Below are 21,708 nucleotides of genomic sequence, written 5' to 3' on the forward strand. Positions count from 1 at the left end.
TAAAAAAAAAACTGACCTGGAACGTAGATCCAGGAGAAACAATTTAAGAATTATGGGACTGCCTAAAAGTCATGATAAAAAAAAAAATTTAGACATCATATTACAAAAAATAATCCAAGTAAACTGCCCTGAAATTCTTGAAGAGGGTAAAATAGAAATTTAAAGAATCTGAGGGGGACCAGCCTTCACAGGAAGATCCAGGGGGCCCTTATAGGAGAACAGCATCAGCGATGGCAGAGAAGATGAGAGACAGTTAAAGTTTCACCTGCAGCCAGGTATCACAGAAACTGCTCTGTACAGGCTCAGGCTGATTTTATTTTTATATACTCAATGGTTACACATACATTTTCGTTTTCAACACACATGCTTCCTTACAGATAATGGAATAGGTCATACATTAACTTTTACAAAATTGTTTGATTGACATTTTATAATTATCTTATATCCTTTGATTCCATGGATTCTAACAACAGACGCAAAGCTTTGCAGAAGATATATGTGTTCTCATCACAGGGTTGCTCAGTTGGAGGTCGCTTCCTCATTGACCTGTGAGGTGCCAGACATGTGGTTAAGCTAAAAATAATTATTCATTACACTAACCAATTACATAATCAATCAGACTTCAAAGGATACAATCAATACAATATTGTTGCCTAGTCTGCGGGGTTAAAGGAATCAACATAACCCACTTTCTAAGGTATCCATGGCATGTTGCCTAACCTGCAAAGTTAACAAACAATACGGTGAAGTGGAATGTATCAGCCTTTCCATGAAAGGCAATTTTCTATATTTTTTCAGGGTCCCATCCATGACCCCTTATCCAAATAGGTGAATAGGAGTCCTTAGGTTTGATTTTGTAAGTAGAATCCCTTGGCAGTATTTCCCTGGATATCCTTGATCTTTTGTTCCTCCAAATGAACTTTGTTATGGTTTTTTCTAATTCAGTAAAAAAGTTTCCTCTTCATTAGAGGTGATATCTCCCTTTTCATCTTGGATACTGTCAATTTGGTTTTCTTATTTCCTTTTTTAAATTAGATTGACCAGTACTTTGTCTATTTTATTTGTTTTTTCAATGTACCATCTTCTAGTCTTATTTATTAAATCAATAGTTCTTTGACTTTCAATTTTATTAATTTCTCCTTTGATTTTTAGGATCTCTAATTTAGTCTTCATCTGAGGATTTTTAATTCGTTCACTTTCTAGTTTTTAAATTTGCATGCCCAATTCATTGACCTCTGACCTCTCTAGTTTGTTAATATATGAACTCAAAGATATAAATTTCCCCCTGAGTGCTGCTTTGGCTGCATCTGTATGGGCCTTTATGACTGATTTGTGTGCTGGCTTCATGAGATTAAGTTTCTGTGAGTGGGAAAGTTCTGGGCTTGGCCTGTAGCTGCAATTTTGCTGGGAATTATGTACCTATATAAAAGTTAACCCATGATAGTCTTTTGGGGTTGGGCTTGAGGGTCTGATCTTTTGGTGATGTTTTAGAGAATTTGGGTACAGATATTTTGCTCTTGCATTATTCCTTCTGAGACTAGGGGGAATAATAATCATGTCAATTCCATAGGTAAGGGATATTGATGAGAGATGTTATGCAAAGGGGATAGAGTGGGCAGTCATATCTTGCCAAGGGCCACTCTGCAGCCTCCTTAGCTACTACACATGACTTTGTCAAGACTTTGTGGCCTGGTGGCTCCCAGCAAACAAAGTTTGAAAAAATTGAACTAATGAATGAGTAAATGTTAATGTAAATGAGTAAAGTTAAGTTAGTTTTATGGTGGGAAAAATAATCAAATAGGTCATTGCTTAATTTGATTTTCTAAAAGAAAATTAGAAGGAATAAAAATAGGTAAGATAGCAAAACTATAGCTCTTTGTAAACCATATGATATACTTGAAAATCTCTAGAGAATCAACTAAAAAACTAATTGAAATAATTAACAACTTTAGTAAAGTTGCAGGTTATAAAACAAACCCACAGAAATTATTGGCATTTCTACTATTTTAAAAAATTTTTACCTTCCATCTTAGAATCAATACTGTGTATTGGTTTCAAGGCAGAAGAGTGGTAAGAGCTAGGCAATGAGGGATGGTTAAATGACTTGTTCAGGGTCACTTTGCTAGGAAGTGTCTGAGAACAGATTTGAAACCAGGATCTCCCATCTCTAGGCCTGGCTATCAATCTCCTGAGCCACCTAACTGCTCAACTATAGACAATATAAACTGTAGACAATATAAAATACTTGAGAGTTTACCTGCCAAAACATACCTCAGAACTATATGAATACACATTTCTCACACAAATAAGGATCTAAACAAGTGGAAAAATATTAATTACTAATAGGTAGGCCTGAATCAATGTAATAAAAAATAACAATCCTACCCAAATTAATTTACTTATTCAGTACCATACCAATCAAGCTACCAAAGAATTATTTTATGGAGCTAGAAAAAAATAATTCCTCTGGAAGAATAAGAAGTTAGGAATATCACAGAAACCAATGAAAAAATGTTCAGGAAGGCCACCTAACAGTACCAGATTTTCAAACTATGTTACAAAGTGATAATCATCCAAAAAAAAAGTCTGGTACTGGCTAAGACATAGAGTGGTGGATCAGTAGATACACAATATACAGAAGGAACTGGCCATTGCTTTTGGTGCAGAAACTTAACATTTGACAAAAATTGCTGGGAAATCTGGAAAGCAGTCTGGCAGAAAGTAGGCAGCAATCAACATCTCACATCCTATACCAAGATAAAGTCCAAAAGCGTACACAATACCTTGCCTGTTCACACTACCTATGTCTTTCTAAACCTGAGGTTTTTGTGCAGAAAAAGAAAATATTTGTTTTTGTTAAAGGATATAATAGATGGACACTTTGAGAGTTAATGTGTATAGAAAAAAAAACCTGTGTTTTCCTATGCACTGTTGACATGGTATGAAGAAATACACCTTTTAGGTGGGATCTGGAACAGTTTTGGAGGGAAAATAATCTGTGGGGTGGATTGGAGGGTTTGTATCTCCTTGTTAACAATGTGGAGTGAAGTCTCTTCCAAGTGAAGAACAGCTTAACATTATTGAAAATTAGAGAAATGTGAGGGTGAAGAAAACTGCTTTACAGATACCAAAGAAACAGACAGAACCTTCAGGATTGTGATGTGATGGGCACCTAAGTGAATTTGCATGTATATGTTTTATGACTGAAGGAGATAAAACTGAAAAAAAAAAAGAGAAATCCGATTTGATAGAAGTCTAGGAAACTATGGCAAAAAAAAAGAAAGAAAAACTCACTTACAGTAGATAAAAGCACCCATGAGTCACTGGGAGTCATGAAGGTCTTATATGCCATTGAACAGAGAGTGACAGAAGGAGAAGAGAAGATAATAGTAGCAGCAGTTGGGGGCAGCTCAAATGGATCTAGGGCTGGGCAGTTGGAAGAAGTCAACTGAGAGAAGGCTTCAGTTGAGTGGTACCTGAATGGTCAAAAAGAGCTGATTTCATTGGCCAAGAGCTTCAGGGATATTGGCCTTCAGCCACTTAAAGTTTCAGAAGGTCAATGCTTTGCATAAGAGCTTTTTGCTTTCTGCTGCCATCTCCGTGAGAGCACTTTAAGGACCAACCCATCCTGAATGTTGGTTTTGTTTTGTTTTGATTTGGTTTTTTGCTGTGAGCTCCCTTCTGAATGAATGCAGCAGCAAACAGAAGAGTCAATTACAAGCTGTTCTGGTCAGTGCAGCAGTCTGCTGAAACTGACATTTCTTTAGCTAAAAGAGAATTCACTTTTATGTTCAGAGCTAATGCTTTTAAAAATGCATTTAAAGGTTGATGGTTAGTAGAAAGAGCTTGTTAGGGTTGTGTTTGAATAGTGAAGAGGAACAGATTTCCCTTGCCTGACGAGTGGTAAGCATTCTTTATGTGATGACAAAGAATTGGAAATTGAGAGGATGCCTATCATTTGGGGAATGGCTGAACAAACTGTGGTATATGATGGTGATGGAATACTATTGTGCCATAAGAAATGATGAGCAGGATGATTTCAGAAAGAGCTGGAAAGACCTACATGAATGGATGCAGAGTGAAATAAGTAGGACCACAAGAACATTGCACATAGTAATAGCAATATACAAGGATCAACTGTGATAGACTTAGCTACTCTCAGCAATATAATGATCTACAACAATTCTAAATATCTAAAAATGACAAAGAAAGTTATCCACCTTTAGAGAAAGAACTATTTGGATTTGGAATATAGATCAAAGCAAACTATTTTTCACTTTGATTTATTTGTGCTTTTATTTCAGAGTTTTGGGTTTAAAGGAATATTCTCTTAGAACAATAACCAATATGGAATTATATTTTATATGATAATATATATAACCCAGATCAGATTGTTTACCATCTCTTCAAGGAGGGAATGAAGAAAAGAAGGGAGACAATTTGGATCTTATAATTTTAGGAAACATAAGTCAGAAGTTGTTATCACATATAATTGGAAAAATAAAATATTTTTAAAGAGTGGCAAGCATCAGCAGTCATGGGACAAGCAGAAAAGGACCAACAACATTCAAAACAACATTATAGAGTTGTGAGTTGACCTACATGTGAGTTTTTCTTTCTCCTATTTGATTTCTCTGCTAGGTTCTTATGTGTACCCCCTATTCACCAAAGCTGTGAGGGCATTAGTGAAATGATGTGATCTGGGTATTGTGACCAAAAAAAATGTGGGTGTCAAGACTGTGAATTGCCAAAAATGTAAAAATAATTTTAGTGTCTTAATTTAAATCAAAAATAAGTGATCACCATGTGAAAATTCCCAAATATGAAAATACCCTAGTCAGCTGGGTTTTATAGAGATTTTAATTAATACAAATGAAGGAATTAAGGAAAGGGAGAGAGAGAGAGAATAAGAAAAATATAGTATGAAGGGCCTAGGCCATTTGGCCTAGGCCTGAGCCTTAAGAGAGACTAGTCAGTCTTTAATCACTCACCACAAGATTTGTCCAAAACAAAACTCCAGTTCTTCACTGAAATCCTCAACTCCTGAATTGAGTTTCAGAGAACTCCAACTGAAAAACTCCACTTCGAGCTCCTTCCTTTTAAAGAAAATCTTCTCTTGTGTCACCTCCCCTAAATTTTCATATCCACCAGTCACAGTAGATGTTTTCCCCAGGACTGACCATTCTTAGTTCACATCTTCTTTTGTTATCACCTTCTCTGATTAGATTATATCTTCTGAGTACTTCACACCTCTTTGTTAAGCTTGCCCTTTGTAAGTTGCTTGACCTTTTAGTGATTGATTTAACCTTTATAGGTACTTAGTACCCTTTTGTATTAGATCTAAAAATAGACCACCTAGCTTAAGGTTTTAACTACACTATAAGTATGAGTTGGGGACCTTTCATTGTTCAGTAAGGAATTTTACAACTTTATCTTCCCCTAAGGCATTGTCTGAGCAGGGTGGAGTAATTTTAAAGTTCTCAATACATTCCTGACCAAGTACCTCCATTGTTACAATAGGGGAATAGCTTAACCAAATCTTCTATGGTATAGATAGTCTGAGAAATTTTAAGATTCACAGTATATACGTGTATTGTGATGTACATATTACTGATGCATTTGCTTTAATATTTTAGAATCTACAATATTTATCTTGTTCCTTTTGCATTATTATTTGTGCCTTTGGGCATAGTTCCAAATTGCTCTCCAAAACAGTTGAATCAGTTCACAATTCCATTTTTTCTTTTGTGTTATTACTAAGTGATTATGTTTAGATGTTTAAATGTCATTATTGTGAGTGGCTGGTTGGTTAGACAGAAAACATTTTGGGCTGGCCATGGTGTGATCTGTGAAGATTGGCTTTAGCTATTTTCTGATTGTAACAATGAAGATACTCAGTTTAACAAAATCAGGAATGTCTTGGGAACTCTAAATTATTCCACCCTACTTAGACCACACTTTAGGGGAAAAGTTGTAATCTCCTGATTGAACAATGAAGGTACTTAACTCTTACCTTATTGTGAAGCTAGAACTTTAAGCTCAGTCTATTTTAAGATCTTAATACAAAAAGGTGTTAAGTAACTATAAAGGTTAAATTAATCACAAAAAGGTTAAGTAACTCACAAAAGGTGAACTTAAAGAAGCGTTAAGTAACTCTAAAGATATAATCTAATCAAAGAAGATGAGAACTAAAAAGAATGAGCATTTAGAGGAGGAGACACAAGAATGAAAGGTCTATATATTGGCTCATTTCCTCTCTCTGGTACCTTTTGCGGTGGAGAGTTGGCTGATAACAGTGTGCTGGGCTTTTCGACATCTTAGAGTGGCTACAAGCTATTGTCCAGTTCAGTGGTGAGTTTCTGGCTGAGTTTCCCTCCTTTACTTTTCCAACTTTATCCTCTTAGAAGCCTCTAATCTTCTTCAGAGACCTAGAGGCAAGAATTTTAAACTCCTCCTGTCACAGGCCAGGCAGGAGAAATCCTATATCCTCTTCCCTCCTTCTCCTTAAATTCCCTCCCTCTATATTAATTAAATTACCATAAATTTCCAGAATGATTTGGGTATTTTATATGGGATTTCCCCTGGTGGCCAGTTAAATCTAGATTTTAAGTCACAACTCTAAAATGATCTTCACAGATCCCAACTAAAAGAGAGCCTGAACCTCCTGGACTGTTTGAGCTTGAGATTCCTGAGATGCAGTAGGGCTAAATCCTAGGAAGGAAGAAAGGAAGGAAGGAAGGAAGAAAGGAAGGAAGGAAGGAAGGAAGGAAGGAAGGAAGGAAGGAAGGAAGGAAGGAAGGAAGGAAGGAAGGGAGGAAGGGAGGGAGGGAGGAAGGGAGGGAGGGAGGGAGGGAGGAAGGAAGGAAGAAAAGATGTACATTTCTTCTGAATAGGATTACCTCTAGGACCCTGAAAGAGTTTGAATGTCACAATGTGGTGGTAGTGGTCAATCATTGGAGACTTAGATCTGCTAATGTTTGATCAAGTTGGAGGAATGAACCAAATCCAGAGGAAAATAGAAAGGTTCCTACACCTGGGTGAGAGGGATGAAGACCTCAAGTATTCTGCATCATGGATATTGATTATGCACCCTTTCACCTTTTTACATTTTGGGATCACTGGAATCACCAAAGTCGCTAAGAACTGGAAAACAAATATGAATGGCTGAACATGTTATATGAATGTGCTGGAATATTATTGTGCTATATGAAACAACGAAGGGGATAGTTTCAGAGAAATCTTGGAAGACTTGTATGAACTGATGCAGAGTGAATTAAATAGAACCAGAAGAATAATTTATATAATGAGAGATTATTGTATATTATAAAGACAAACATTTTGGAAAGACTTAGGAATGCTGATCGAAATAATAATCGACCATGATTTCTGAGAATTTATGATGAAACATGCTGCCTACTTCCTGATACAGTGGTGAAGGGTTCACATTGGGACAGTTGTTTTTTTGATGTAGCCAATGAGGAAATTTGTTTTCCTTTACTATACTTATGTGTCTGTAATAGAGGGACTGTTTTTCTTATTTTCTCAATGGAGGTTGGGGAGAAGAGAGAGGAATTTTTCTCCCAGCCTCTCTCCTACTCTGGCTTCCTTCATTCATTGACATCAAATGACTTTTTAAGGTATTGTTCTCTGTTATTGATTCTCTTGCCCCCACTTTTCATGCTCTGCCAGGTCCAAACTTAGGGTACCTACAGTCTCCACCTAGCTCTTAAGCCATTACCTGTGGCTAACAAAAGTCACAAAACCTAGCTTTCCTTGCTAAATTACAATCCTTATTTCAGCCCTGACTGACCATCAAACCCCAAGCAACAGCTGTTCTGAACTTCTTCCTATCCCCCATCCCCTATTTCTACTCATGACATTGCTTTGCTGAAAAAATCAAGACCATCTGCTGATGAACTAGCTGCCTGCTCCACACCTCAGATGCCATCTGCTTTATCAGGAGTCGTTTCTTCTTTTCCAGCCTTGGAGGAAGAGGTGGCCCTTCTCTTTGAATCTTTGGTCCTTACCCTTTCCATCCCTTTTATCAGTTTACCCATCCCTGATCTGCCTGTCTTCAGCCTCTCCCTTTGCCTATCCAGTGAACCTGCCTCACTGTTCCAGCCACCCCTACTTCAGGTCTTCCAGGCTCTATGACTCAGCAGTGTCATTTGCTCCAACAAGCCTGTTCATGGTCCCTCTGTTACTTATTTGATGATGTCTACAGTTGCTGTGGCCAAAAAAATTGATGACTCTGATTCCAGCTTTAGTGAAGCTTGTCTTTAGCCAACACAGTCCATTTCCAAGTATACAAAAGTTTTTCCAACCTGGCAGGTAGATGCCAGGTTTCATGGGTACAGCCTTGGAAAATCTAAAGGACTTCCCCTGCCTCAAACATGCTGAGAGTCCTGTACAAACAAGATAGCCTCAGTTTCAATAACTTGGCACCAGATACTACTGGTCATTTTAGTGGCTTTTCCTACCTCTCCTCCCTTGAGACCTTCTAGAAAGAGTTCTTCACAGTCACTGCTTCTACTTCCTCATCAAGAGATATCTCAAGCTTAACTTCAAGTTTCACATGAATGACAGGGAGATGAGACGGTTGTGAAGTATACTAGGACTCTTCTTGTCAAGGCCTTAGATTCTAGCACAAAGGTTGCACATCATTGCTGAACCACTGGGCCATTCCTAGTCCTCATCTTCTTCCACCTCTCCGAAACCCTTAACCTTGCTGACCACAATTTACTCCTGCAAACCTTCTCCTACCTTGACTTCTCTGACTCTACTTTCTCCTGGTTCTCCTTCTGCATGCCTATCACACTGTTCCTTTTCCTTTACTGAATCACTATCAATCTCTCCACTCCTTTATGCATGGCATAACCAAGACTGTTCTGGGCTATTTTTCTTTCTTCTTTATCCTTTGTCCCTGCAACACTAACACAAACTTGCTGATTGATCTCATCAGCTTCCGCTTGTTATTGTTGAGTTCAGCAATTCCTAGAGCTTTGTGACCTCATTGACCACAGCATACTAGGCCCTTCTATCCTCCACTATCTGTCCAAGTTCATGTTTGTGGTTTCCATGGCACTAACTATCCATCTCATCCTCTGCCATCGCCTTCTCCTTTTGCATTGTCTTTCCCAATATCAGGGTTTTTTCCAATGAGTCCTGTCTTCTCATTACGTGGCCAAAATATTTAAGCTTAGGTTCACTCTTTGACCTTCCAGTGAATCATCAGAATCAATTTCCCTAAGTATTGACTGATTTGATCTCCTTACTGTCCAAGAGACCCTAAAAAGTCTTCTTCAACACCACAATTCAAAAGTGTCATTTCTGCAGTATTCATTTTTCCTTATAGTCCAACTCATAGCCACACATTGCTACTGGAAAATAGTTTTGACTACAGTTTTGACCACACAGACCTTTGTTGTCAAGGTGATGTTTCTGCTTTTCAGTCTATTGTCCATATTTGTCATAGCTTTCCTTCCAAAGAGCAAGAGTCATTTAATTTCATGGCGGCAGTTGCCTTCTACAGTAATCTTTGAGCCCAAGAATATAAAATTTGGCATTGCTTACATTTCTTCTTCCTTTATTTTCCAGGAAGTGATGGGGCCAGTTGCCAAGATCTTAGCTTTTTTTTTTATGCCAAGCTTCAAGCCAGCTTTTACACTCTTCTCTACCACTGTGATCAAGAATTCTTCCTTTTCTGCCATCAGAGTGATATCATCTGCAGCAACCTCAATTGCGGCTTTTGATTCATCCAGCCTGGCATTTCCCATGATATACTCTGTGTATAAGTTAAATAACAAAGGTGGCCTGGTACACATAGGACTCCATAATGAACATTTCCAATCATGCTCCTCCTTCAAACCCCTAACTCAACTTTCTCCTGGTTCTCCTCCTGCTATCTCTCCTCCTCCTATCCAGTGATAGACAGTGCTCATCCTTTACTGAGTCACTATTGATCTCTCTGCTCCTTAGGAATATCTTTCCTCATCTTTTCTAGGAACCAGTTAAAGTGTGTGTGGTGGTGGGGGGGGGGGGTAAACTGGGGTCCGTGAATTTTATTTTGCTGACAGTATTTTGATGTGATTGATTTCCTTTGGGATTTTACATATTTTATTTTATCCATTTAAAAACATGATTCTGAGGAGGGATTGCATAGGCTTTACCAGGCTGTAGTGAAAAGGAGCCAAGATCCGAAGAAGGTTACACATCCCAAGTAAAATGATTGTTAAAATTTTGAACTGAAAAGGCCTTGGAAGTTTATTGAGTGTAGGCATATACTAATTTTAAATAATAATGGTACCTAGCATGTATATGGTATTTGAAGATTTTGCAAAGCAAGAAGTTGCATAAGAGATATTATTTCATCTGCACAATAATTCTAAAAGGAAGGTGCTTTTATTATCCCCATTTTACCGAGAAGAAACCGAGGCATGGAGTGGTTAATAGATTTACCCAGAGTCTTTCAGCTGACCGGTGTCTGAGGCTGGATTTGAACTGAAGTGTTCCTGACTCTGAGCCAGCATTACATCTTTTCTAGATGAAGGAAATGAAGGCCAGAGAGGGAGAGGGACCTAAACTGAGTCACACAGCAGGGAAGTATGGAGGGTGGGATTCAAACTTAAGTTCTCATACCGCAAAGGCCGAAAAGCGCTTTCCTTTGGCATGACTGAGAGGATGGATGGATGGATGGATGGATGGATGGATGGATGGATGGATGGATGGATGACAGACGACGGATGAACTAGTGAGTGGTCCTGCTCCAAGTAGGTAAACTGACTGCTCAATCAGAAACACCGAGGGCAGGCCGAGTCAGCTCACGCACCTCCAAATTCTGTGCTAGGGTGAGAATGTGTGGAGCACAGAAAGCCAGAGGTGCGCTTTGGTTTCCCTGCGGCCCCTTTAAGAACAGGTGTGTAGCTAAAGCCGGGAAGGAACGAGGGGCGGGTTTGGAGGCAGGGCCCTAGATAGGCCACCCAATCACAGCGTGAACGTGGAGAAGAATCAGGGAGAGGGTGAGCTCGAGGCGGAGCGCGCCAGTCTGACATCAGTACGCCCCGTCACTCCGCTCCACCCGACCGGCGGAAGTGCTGTGTTGGGCACTTCCGATTGTTGTCTGGCTGGTTGTGTGGTGACTGCGTGGAGGCTCTCGGGGCGTCGCCGCCGCCATGGCCGGCATCAAAGGTGAGGGGGCCAGCGAGCGGCGCCGCCAGGAGGATGGCGGAGGGGCCGCGAGCTCGGGACGACAGGGCGGGCGGCAGGGGCCGGGGCCTCGGCCTCCTCCAACCCCGCTTCATTTCTCCCTCCCCCCAGCTTCATGTCGTGACCCCCCATTCATGTCGTGACCCCCGCCTCCTGTCGCGGCCCCCCCGCTTCATGTCGCTGCTCCCCCGCCTCTTGTTGAGGCCCCCGCTTCACACCACTCCCCCCCTCGCTTCCTGTCGCTGCCCCCCCCCCCCCCATTTCCCATCCCCAGATAGGATGAGCTTTGCACAATGCCTGGCACACAGTAGGAGCTTAATCAGTGCTTGCAGCCTTACCGTTGCCAATCCCTGCGCCCAGGCAGTAGGGAGAAGTTGAAACAACTTGAGAAAATTTAGCCTATTGTTACCTGCAGCCCAGACACCACCACCACCACCCCCGCGGAGTCCCCAGGGAGTGCGCAGGACAGACCCTCCCCACCCCAATTGAGGACAGAGACTGACTCCTCGCGCTCAGGGAGTTCTAGGAGCCACCAGGCCCTCCCCCCCACACACACACCTCTGGGGGTGGGGATCTCGGGACCCCTGTTCTCAGACACACACATTCCTAAAACTCGAGGACCCACAGGAGGGCGTCCCTCCAGGCCAAGGGAATCTCACTCCCCACACCCGCCTGGGACAGCCAGTTGTACGGATGCTCTTACTCTTGTGCTTGTTTCTGGAGTTTAATCTGCACCGGTTTAAATCTCCTCTGGCTTCTTGGGCTCCACCCAGTGGACCCAGCGCAGCCTTCCCGGGGGCTGCGAAGGGTTTCTTGGTTAATGACTCAGCGCCTTCCCTCCTGGCAGAAGCCATAGAGTCGGTGTGAGTTCGGGGTTCTAGAGTTTGGGAGTGCTCCTCTGGGTCGAGTTCTCCTGCTCCGTGGGGGAAGATAACAGCCCAATTACACTGATGACCCCAAGGAGTTGTCAGGATGTAGGAGTTGTCAGGATGTTTGGGTAGTACCACTCCCTCATTAGAGCTGTTGCTTTGGAGAAAGGAAGTAAATGGTAGCTTTCTTTTAAATATATGTTTAAAATGTGTTTTAGTGTCTATAAATTCAATCCTAGTTTGGCTTCTTTGCCAACTAGGTTATTCCAGGAGAAACTGATAATTTAAACAATACAGCGGTCCAGGCCACTTTTCTGTGGTTTTGAGCCATTATGACTCCTCCCACCCCAATAAATTCAACTTGGGAGTCTTGGGGGTGAGGTGGCGGGTCTGGAAGGCATTTGAAGCCTACCTTAGACATTTACACTGAGTATACTACTGGGAAAGTCATCTAATTGGCCCCAATTTCCTCATCTGTAGAGTGGGGTTAATAATAATAGCACCTAAGTCACAGGGTTGTTGAGAGAATCAAAAGGACTAACATGTAAACCATTTTGCAGACCATAAATGTGTTATGTACATACTTCCTGCTGTTATAAGGAGGCAGTAAATTTTATGCCTAGTCAGATTTCTAGATCTGATAAGTAAACAAATTACCATAAAGCCCTTTGCTTCTCACAAAGTCAGCACTTCATCTCCAGATATTTACTTGTATAGTTTTTGAAAGGCCTGGGAAATAGAGACCAGTAACATCTACATTTGTGCATCATTGGATTATGATCCTGCATTGCTAGTTTGTTACTGTAGCTGAGTAACAGTTTGTATACCAATCTTGCTTTGATGTCAGCCAAAGTTACCAAATTCATTACAGCATAGTTTTTGCCAGTTGGTTTTGACAAATCTTTTAAACATTTTTACAGGAATCTATTATTTATCTGGTGAAATTATGATCTTATTATTAAGTTAATTTATTAAAATTTACTCTTGAAGATGCTAAAAGTTTAGCCATTTTCCATGGAGATGGAATAATAATAGATGATGTGCTTGTCTACATTTTTTTTTCTTTAAATCTTTACCTTCTGTCTTAGAATTGAGCTGGATCAAATTTAAGGGCAGAAAAGAGCTGACTTGCCCAGGGTCACATAGCTGGAAAACATCTGAAGTTAGATTTGAACCAGGGAACTTCTGACTCCAGATCTGGCTTCCTATCCACTGAATTATCTAACAGCCCCACTTCTCTGACTTCTTAAACAGTATGCCAAAAAGAATTTATTGAGATCCATCATTATCAACATTGGTTATTGTACTTTACTAGACTATGTTGGTGTTCTTATGAGCTTTTTATTGATATATAATTTTATTTTTTCCATTTACATATAATAAAAATTTTTAATGTTCCTTTTCTACAAGTTTGGGTTCCAAATTCTCCCTTTCTACTTCCCTTCTTCTATCTTCCCTGAGTTGGTAAGCAATTTGATGTTATACATGTGCCATCATCTTATGAGCTATTTTTAAAAAAATAGATTTGTATTGATCTCCTTTTACCCTGTTTTGCATTTGACTCATCAACAAACATTTTATCTTACAAAGAAGAACAAAAAGTTTTACGCAAAATTGTATTCTATGAAACCTGTTCAATTGAACAAATTGGTAGGGAAGGTTAAGGTTAGTTGTGTCTGCTTTTTCTAGTTTTCTCCTGACCAGCTGTCATAGATCAGCCAACAAGCATTAAGGTTCTGTTTTGTGCCAGGCACTGCTGGGCCCTACTAACACAAGTACAAAAGTGAATCAGTCTCTGCCCTCTAAGAGCTTACTAAGAATGATACAACATGCTCATAGTTGATAAAATATAAAACACAAAATAAACATTTAGTGATGGGGTAGGGAGGAAGGATGTCAGGAGGAAGACTTACTGAGCCAATCAGGAAATGCTTCTCGAAAGGAGGTATCCCCTTGAGCTTAGCGTGGAAGGGAGTTGTAGGAGTTCCAAAAAGGAAAGAAGAGAAAAAATAATCCAGGTGTGGAGAAGTTTGGTGTCTCAGATAGAGAACCAAGCTTAGAATTGGGAGGTCTTGGGTTTAACTCTGTCCTTAGATACATCCTAGTTACACAACCCTGCACATGTCACTTAACCTCAGTTACCTAGCCCTTGCTGTTGTTTTGCCTTAAAACTCAGTATTGATTCTAAGACAGAAGGTAAAGGTTTTTTTAAAAATCATAATAAAAATTATCTAGGTGTGGGAAACAACCTGCAAGGTCATGGAGGCAGGAAGATGGAATGAAACTCTTTGCATATGTTTTATAACATTGGCACACCCTCTGTTTCACAAGCATGAACTTTGCTATGATTCCTAAGCTTTTTTAGTTTTATTTTTTTTACTTTCATAAAGTAACATTATGTGAGGAATATAATTGGAGTTAATTTCAAAATTTTGTAACTTAGAAATAAACATAATTCAGTTATACTGTGGATTGTATAGGGATGAACAAGTAACCCAAACTGGCTGGAGCACCAAGTGAGGTGAAGGTGTTCTATAATTAGTCTCGAGAGATAAGCTGGAACCAGATTATGAAGTACTTTACATTTACAAATTACAAAAGAGTTTGTATTTTATTCTAAAGGCAGTAGGGTACCACTGAAGCTTCTTGAGCAGAGGAATGACATAGTCATACCAGTGCTTTAGGAATATCAATTGGGAGCCGTTGGCAGGATGGACTGGAGAAAAGAGAAGATAGGTTCTGGAAAACCAAGTAAGAGGCCATCACAAATAGTCTAGGAGAGGATTAATGTGGTGGTTATGATTGAAATAGTGAAAGATTTTGAAGAGCTATAATTGTCAAGATTGCAATTCTTGATTTTAGAGAGTGAGTGTGAAAAATCAGAAGTGACTCTTAGGTTATCAGCTTGGATGATTGGAAATGCCAGATCAAGGAAGTTAGAAGGGAGGGTAGGGTTAGGTAGAAAAATAATAGTTCTCTTTCAGACATTTTGAGTTTGAGATACCTGTAGATCATGCTGCTGGGTGTGGTAAGCAGACAGTTGGAAGTGGGAAACTAGAACTTAAGAGTGATGAGGGTTAGACACATTCATTTGGGAGTGCTCTGAATAAAAATTATATGGAAAACAGGAATAGTACCATAAGATTGGAGAGGCGTAAATGTCCTGATTTTCCTAAAAAAAAAATGAAAGAGAACAGATCCTGTAAAGTATGCCCCAGTGAGCTTGATTTCAATTTCAGAGAAAATTCTAAAGCAGATCATTAAAGAGATGGTTAGTAAACTTGTAGAAATGGAAGTTGTGATCCCCAAAATAGGGTGTGACAGACTAAGCTCATTTCCTATTTTGACAGGATTATTAGACTAGTAGATGAATGGGAATGATGGGACTCTATCTAGATTTTAGAAAACCTTTTGCTCCTGCCATTCTAGTGGAGATCATTGCATTAGACACTGATACAGGTTACAGTCAAAACTGTTTTGATTGACTAGATTTATAAAGGTAAGTGTAAAGTGGCAAGAAGTCTCTAGTAGAGTGTTCTAAGACTCTGCTTTGACCCTAGGCTATTTGGTGTTTTCATCAGTGACTTGGATAAAGAACACAAAGCTAAGGGATAAGTGACACTGGATGACAGCTAGGATTCAAAAAGGGAAGGCTAGAGAATTGGGCAGAATCTCACAAGGGGGAAATTCAGTAGGAGCAAATATAAAGTTAGTTTTGGGGCCCAAAAAATAAATTTCACAAATTTAAGGTGTGAAGGTTATAAATGCAAGATTGAAAAGCATTTATTAAGGGCTTACTATGTTCCGGGCATTGTACTAAGTGTCCAGTTTTTTTTTTTAGACACCCTCAAGGAGCTTACTTTCTGATAAAGGACAACACCCATCTGGGGTATTATTTTCTGAAGAAGTTGGAGGGTGGTGAGCAAAAACCTAGTGAGATGATCACGTAACCCAGGTGACCAAGATGATGTGAAGCTGGAACTGGAGCATGGCCTGGTATCAAAGGCTGGTCAGGAGAAGTCATGTACTAGTTTGTTCACACTGATGGTTGGACAACAGTTTGAAAAGATCTGGGGATTTTAGTGTACTGCAAGTTTAATGTGTCATCAGTGGGATGTGGCAGCCAAGAAAAACTCATGATATCTTAGACTGCATTGAAAGACTAAGTAAAAACTTAGTCTTCAAGAAGAGAGAGGTTAGACTCCCACTGTTCTTTATTCTTATCGGACTTCATGTGGAGTATTGTGTTTGGGATCCTTGCTTTCAGGACATTGATAAATTTGAAGAGCAGCCAGGATGGTGGAAAGCATCAAATCTATATTATATGAAGGTCAGTAAAAGAAACAGCATACTTGGGCCTGATTTCAGGAAAATCTTACCACTAATTAGAATTGTCCCAAAGTGGAATTAGCTGCCTCTGGAGGTGATGTTTTCCTCCTTCTTAGAAGTCTACAAGCAGCAGTTTTGTGACCTCTAGGTAGGGATTGGGTAGTGCTGATTTCTTTAATGTCTAGATTGAATCATGACCTCTGCCATCCCTTCTACCCCTCAAGTTTCATGATGCTGTGAATTCATGGGAGCAGATGAGATCACAGGAAAGTGTGGAAAAGGCAGAAAGTCGGGACCTAGGATAGATCTGGATTATAATTGCCCACTAGAGAGCAGGACTTGGCTTATTTAAGGTAAATGTGATAGCTGGAAGAGTACCCCTCCAGAGAAGTGCCATGAGATCTAGGAAGGAGGAAACTCTTCAGAAGAGGACCTTTAGCACCAACAGAGCCTGAAGAGAATGCAAAGCAAGAAGCATGAAGACTGGAAAAGACTACTGACCATCGGAGCTTGCTTTTGTCAGCTTTTACCAACTCCCCCTTTCTTGTATGGGACAAAATGTGCTCTGTAAAGCTCAATTCCTAAATTTCACTGCAGTTCATCAGACCTCCTTATGCATTTTCTAGGTTGAGGACCAGCCCTATAAGACAAGAATTCTGATTTAAAGAGGGCTCTGGCAACCTTATTTATTTGCCCAAGAGCTTTGAGGGCATTTACATTTTGTGACCTACATAACTCTTGATACTGAGACCTTGGTGTGACCTGGGACAAGTCAGTGAGCTCTGAGTGTGTTCCTCATCCACCCCATTTTCAGTAAGGTACCATCTCCCAAAGCTGCAGAAAGGAAAATTCCCCCTCAAGTGCTCCTTAAATGTGCATCGTATGAGTTCATAGACTTGTAGAATGTAAGAGCCAACAGACTTATTAGAGACCATCTATCAGTCCCCTCATTTTACAGTTTGTGGAGGCAGGTGGACTTGTAACAGAAGTAAGAGACAACCAGTGAATAGCTTGAGCGCTCCATTGGTGTCTTCTTAAGGAAAATCCCAGGATGTTGACTTGTGGCCTGTGGTGGTACTCTAGGAACTTTTGGAGAATAGTAAATATTGGGGGGCAGGTAGATGGCACAGTGGATAGAGCACTAGGCCTGGAGTCAGGGGGACCTGGGTTCAAATGTGGCCTCAGACACTTCCAAGCTGTGTGACTAGCCAAGTCATTTATCTCCCAATGCCTAGCCTTTACTGTTCTCCTATCTTAGAACTGATACTAAGGCAGAAGAAAAGGGCTTTAAAAAAAAGTGATATTGGATGGGCAGGCAAAGGTGGATCACAATCAGCATCAGCAAAATGAATACCTACATTCGTGAAATCACAGGTTTATCCGTTGGAGAAGGTTGTGGCACTGGAGCCTCGTTACCAATAACACTGAGCCAAAAGAGCCTCATGAGAATTCTATTCCATAGGGCCCAAAGTGATGTTTAAAAAATAGAAACGAGAGATTTCATAGCCAACTCAGATTTCAAGTCCAATATCCTTTCCATGGCATCATGTTGTCTTTGAAGCTGTCATCCAGTCCAGGTGGAATGGTGCCAGTTACAAGTAGAAGGGAGCCCCTGCCACTCCCCCTGAATACCAGGTGTCTATAAGGAATACAACTCATTCAGCGAAGTGTTTATTATTTAATAAGTTAATGGAAATGAAACTGATCCTTCATTTAGCCTCATTTAAACACACATACACACACATAAAATTTTTCAGGAAGATTTTGCTCCATAATCAACCTTACTTCGTTTCCATGAAGCCCAATTTCTCCTCTTCCCTTGCCCTTTGCTCCCACCTACAGAAACTTCCAAAACCTTTAATGGTCAGTCACCTTCAGCTTCAAGGAGTTGGTAAGTTGGGCCACCAGACACATTGTCAATTTTTACCATTACGTGTAAGGGAAAGAGAGGGAAATAGCATGTCTGGGTACTGGGGTTGAAAAAAACTCAATGGTAAAAATCCCCTCAGTGTTCAGGCATCAGTGTGCTGCAGTGCAGAATAGTTTAAGGACCCTTATGGGGAACTAAGATTCTTGGGTAAAACACATTTTTAAAAGTGGCTCCCTAGATCTTAGGGCATCATTGGTTATGGGGACCTGAGACAGGAGCCTGGGCTTCACATCTGAGCTCCACAACTTACTAGATCACTTGACTTCTCCCAGCCTCCATTTCTTGCTTAATCACAGAGAGGCCAATAACTTGTACTACCTGCTTGCCCTAGTTCTTGTTAGGAGAGTTTTTTAAAACTCCCTTACATAGAAAGTAACCTCCTAAAGGACAAGGACAGCCTTTGTGCCCTCATTGCCCGGCACAGTGCCTGGGATGTAGTAGACAAATGCTAAAAATTAAATCTAAAAAAGGCTAATTGATTAGGCATGTCTATAATGCATACAAAACTATTTTTGAGCCCCTTATTAAATTTCCTTTTTAGAATAATGAACTATGATAAGAAGAAATGTTAGGAATGCTAGACAATCACATATCTGGACATGTCCAGACATGGAATTTGTTTTGCCTGCCTATGCTTCTTTGCTATGTGGGTTTTATTTCTCTTTTCTCATTTTTAGTGGAGGTGGGAGGAAGGAATAATAAATGCTTCATAATTTTTTTAAAAATAAAATTTAATTTAAAAAAATCTGTTCATCTACCCCTCAGTCCATAGCAGATCATGCTAGATGTAAACCTCAGATAGGTCAAAGAAAGAAAGGCAGATTACTTGCATATACCAAAATAGTTAGAGAAGGAAACTGGAAATATAGTAAGCAGGACAGCCTTGAAGGTAACTGTAGAATTTGTTGTGTGCCAGAAGAGAGAAGTGTGTTGGATACAGCAAATAGATACATGCAGATTTGCATGAGATGAAAATGTTTGTCTTTATTGGTACTTGTGGCACTTAGAATGAAGAAACCAGGTGGATGTCAGTTAATTGGAGCAAATCAGGGTCCATCAATATAATGAAATTTTATTATGCAATAAAAAGGGAAGAGGAACAATTCACAGGAACATAGGACCTGCCCAGACTGATGCATAATGAAGTAAACAGAACCAAGAAAACAATCCTGAATGACTTGAATGATGACAATATGAATGGGGAGGAAATGAAAATAAACTGTGAACTTATAATGACCAGGCTTGTCTCCTCCAAAGAGAAGAGAATGCACTTCTTCCTTCATTAGCAGGGTGAGGATCTGTGGGCATGGAACATCACATACTTATACTGGCAGACTTGCTAATAGTTTTGCCAAATTGCTTTTTTTCTTTAAAATTTTTTGTTAGAAGATAGGGATTGCTGTATGGTGGCTGGGGTAGGACGGAGTGGGATGTTAGATATATTTGAAAATGCAAGTGTTGTACAAGAGATACCAGTACAGAGATAAGGATCCCAGAAATATGGTGGACTCCAAAATGTAGAATGACAGATTTTAGTCAGAGATCATTCAGTCCACTTCCTTTATTTCCCAGAACAGAAACTTCATGACCCCCAAGGGTTGAACAACTTCTAAAGTTAAAGGAAATGGACAGTCAGAAGTAGAACTCATGTCTTGGTTCAGCACTTTATCCATATATTATTCCACACATAACCCCTTTGTTTGGAAACATTAATGTTTCAACGTCCTCTAAATTCCTGTTTAAATAACCTCACATTAGGGAATGAAGATAGCCTTGGGTTCTCAAAAGTTATGCCAGTGGCATACAATCTTTGACAGATATTGTCAAGCTCAATAGGCTTTTGAGTGTGGTATGGCTAAAGCAGCCTCCCCCACAGAAGATCTCATGACCACCATTTGACACTTTTTGTTGAGATTCTCATGGTGCTTGGCATATAGTAGGTGTCTAATAATTATTAACCTGATTTTTTTTTTTAAAGCCACCGCAGGCCACATTCACATTCAGCTTCTGTAGTTTAGTGAAGATGGCCAAGTAATGAGTGGAGCATTTATCCAGATAGATGGAGTCAGGCTCTCAGCAGTTTCAGAACCTTTTTCTGAATAGAAGGCTATCATGAAACTTGTTCAACTGTCTCACTACACAGATCATGCCTTTGTTTTACACTTAAGAGATGAATAGTACAGTACCCATCTTTGAGAAGGAAAGAATAACTGGACTTTGTTGAGTCTTAATGATGTTAAAAATTCAAATTCCATGACAGTGATAAATTGATGCTGTGAAATATGTCCAAATATATCATATTGGATTTAGAAATGAGATTTAAGGTATGGAGTAGAGGTGACTTGACTGGATAAATTTCCTATGAAAGTGATTTGAAAAGATTGAGGAGTAAGTTAACTGTGTCACATGGCAGGCAGGTAAAATGATCTTAAGCTACATGAATAGAGCCCTACCATGCAGAACAAGCACATTATCCCCTCAGACACTGCTTCTAGAGAGCGGTGTTTGGTTCAGCTACCCCATTTTAAGAACATTGACAAGCTAGAGAGTGACCAGCAACCAGTCAGAGAGAGTCCTTAAGAGTATTCTATCCATTGATCAGTGGAAAGAACTGGGAATGTTGAGTCTGCAGAAGAGAATATATATAAGAACAAGAGCTATTCCCCAGTAGAAAAATGGTCAAAGGATATGAATAGGCAGTTATCAAGGAAGAAATCTAAGCTATCAACAGCCATATGAAAACAAAATGTGCCAAATCTCTAGTAACTAGTGAAGTGCAAATTAAGGCGACTGAAATTACATCTCAAACCCATTAGATTGGCAAAGTTACCAGAAAGCAAGATGGCACTTGTGGGAAGGGCAATAAGAGGATAAGCTGCCCTGTGGATGAAACTAGGAATTGGTCTAGCTGCCCTAGAAAACTACTTGGAACCATGATCCAAATGCCACTAAACTGTACATCCCCTTTGATGCAGAAATATCACTACTCCGTCTGTACCCTAGAGAAGTCAAAGAAAGAGGAGAAGGAACCATATGTTCCTAACAGCCCTTTTTGTAGTGACAAAGAATGGGAAACAGGGATGGTGCCCATCACCTTGGAAAGGGTAGAGCAAATTATGCCAAAGAAATGTCATGGTTTACTTTAGTGTGGTCACTTGCAGGAAATCTTGGGAAGACTTGTATGAAATGGTGCGTGGTCATGTGAGCAGAGGAAGGAATGAAGGAAGGAAGGAATAAGCAAGCATATTAAGGGTCTGCTCTAGGGGAATTAAGCAAATAGAAGAAAGTAAGAGAGGCATTAGATAAGAAAACCAGAAAGGTCCAAGCCTTCTGGAGAGATACAAAAAGAAAAGAAGGAAGAGTTTAATCAAGTAG

At 40.0% G+C, this 21,708-nt stretch overlaps 1 protein-coding gene and 1 long non-coding RNA gene across 2 annotated transcripts in view; one reads left to right on the top strand and one right to left on the bottom strand.

Annotated features, from left to right (window-relative positions):
* Nucleotides 1–295: 295 nt before the first annotated feature.
* Nucleotides 296–10,996, bottom strand: LOC130455187 (uncharacterized). Its single transcript, XR_008913140.1, has 2 exons — nt 10,639–10,996; nt 296–546 (listed from the first exon to the last, which is right to left on the bottom strand). It is a non-coding gene; the product is annotated as an uncharacterized LOC130455187 (long non-coding RNA).
* A 51-nt stretch (nt 10,997–11,047) lies between these two features.
* Nucleotides 11,048–21,708, top strand: part of LEPROTL1 (leptin receptor overlapping transcript like 1) — a 29,657-nt gene continuing 18,996 nt past the window's right edge. Inside the window, exon 1 of the mRNA XM_007495594.3 lies at nt 11,048–11,187. Coding sequence (XP_007495656.1) covers nt 11,172–11,187 — 16 coding nt within the window. The 5' untranslated portion in view covers nt 11,048–11,171. The remainder of the gene's footprint in view (nt 11,188–21,708) is intronic.

This window comes from Monodelphis domestica, chromosome 6 (genome assembly GCF_027887165.1).
Source record: "Monodelphis domestica isolate mMonDom1 chromosome 6, mMonDom1.pri, whole genome shotgun sequence".
Classification (NCBI taxonomy): Eukaryota; Metazoa; Chordata; class Mammalia; order Didelphimorphia; family Didelphidae; genus Monodelphis; species Monodelphis domestica.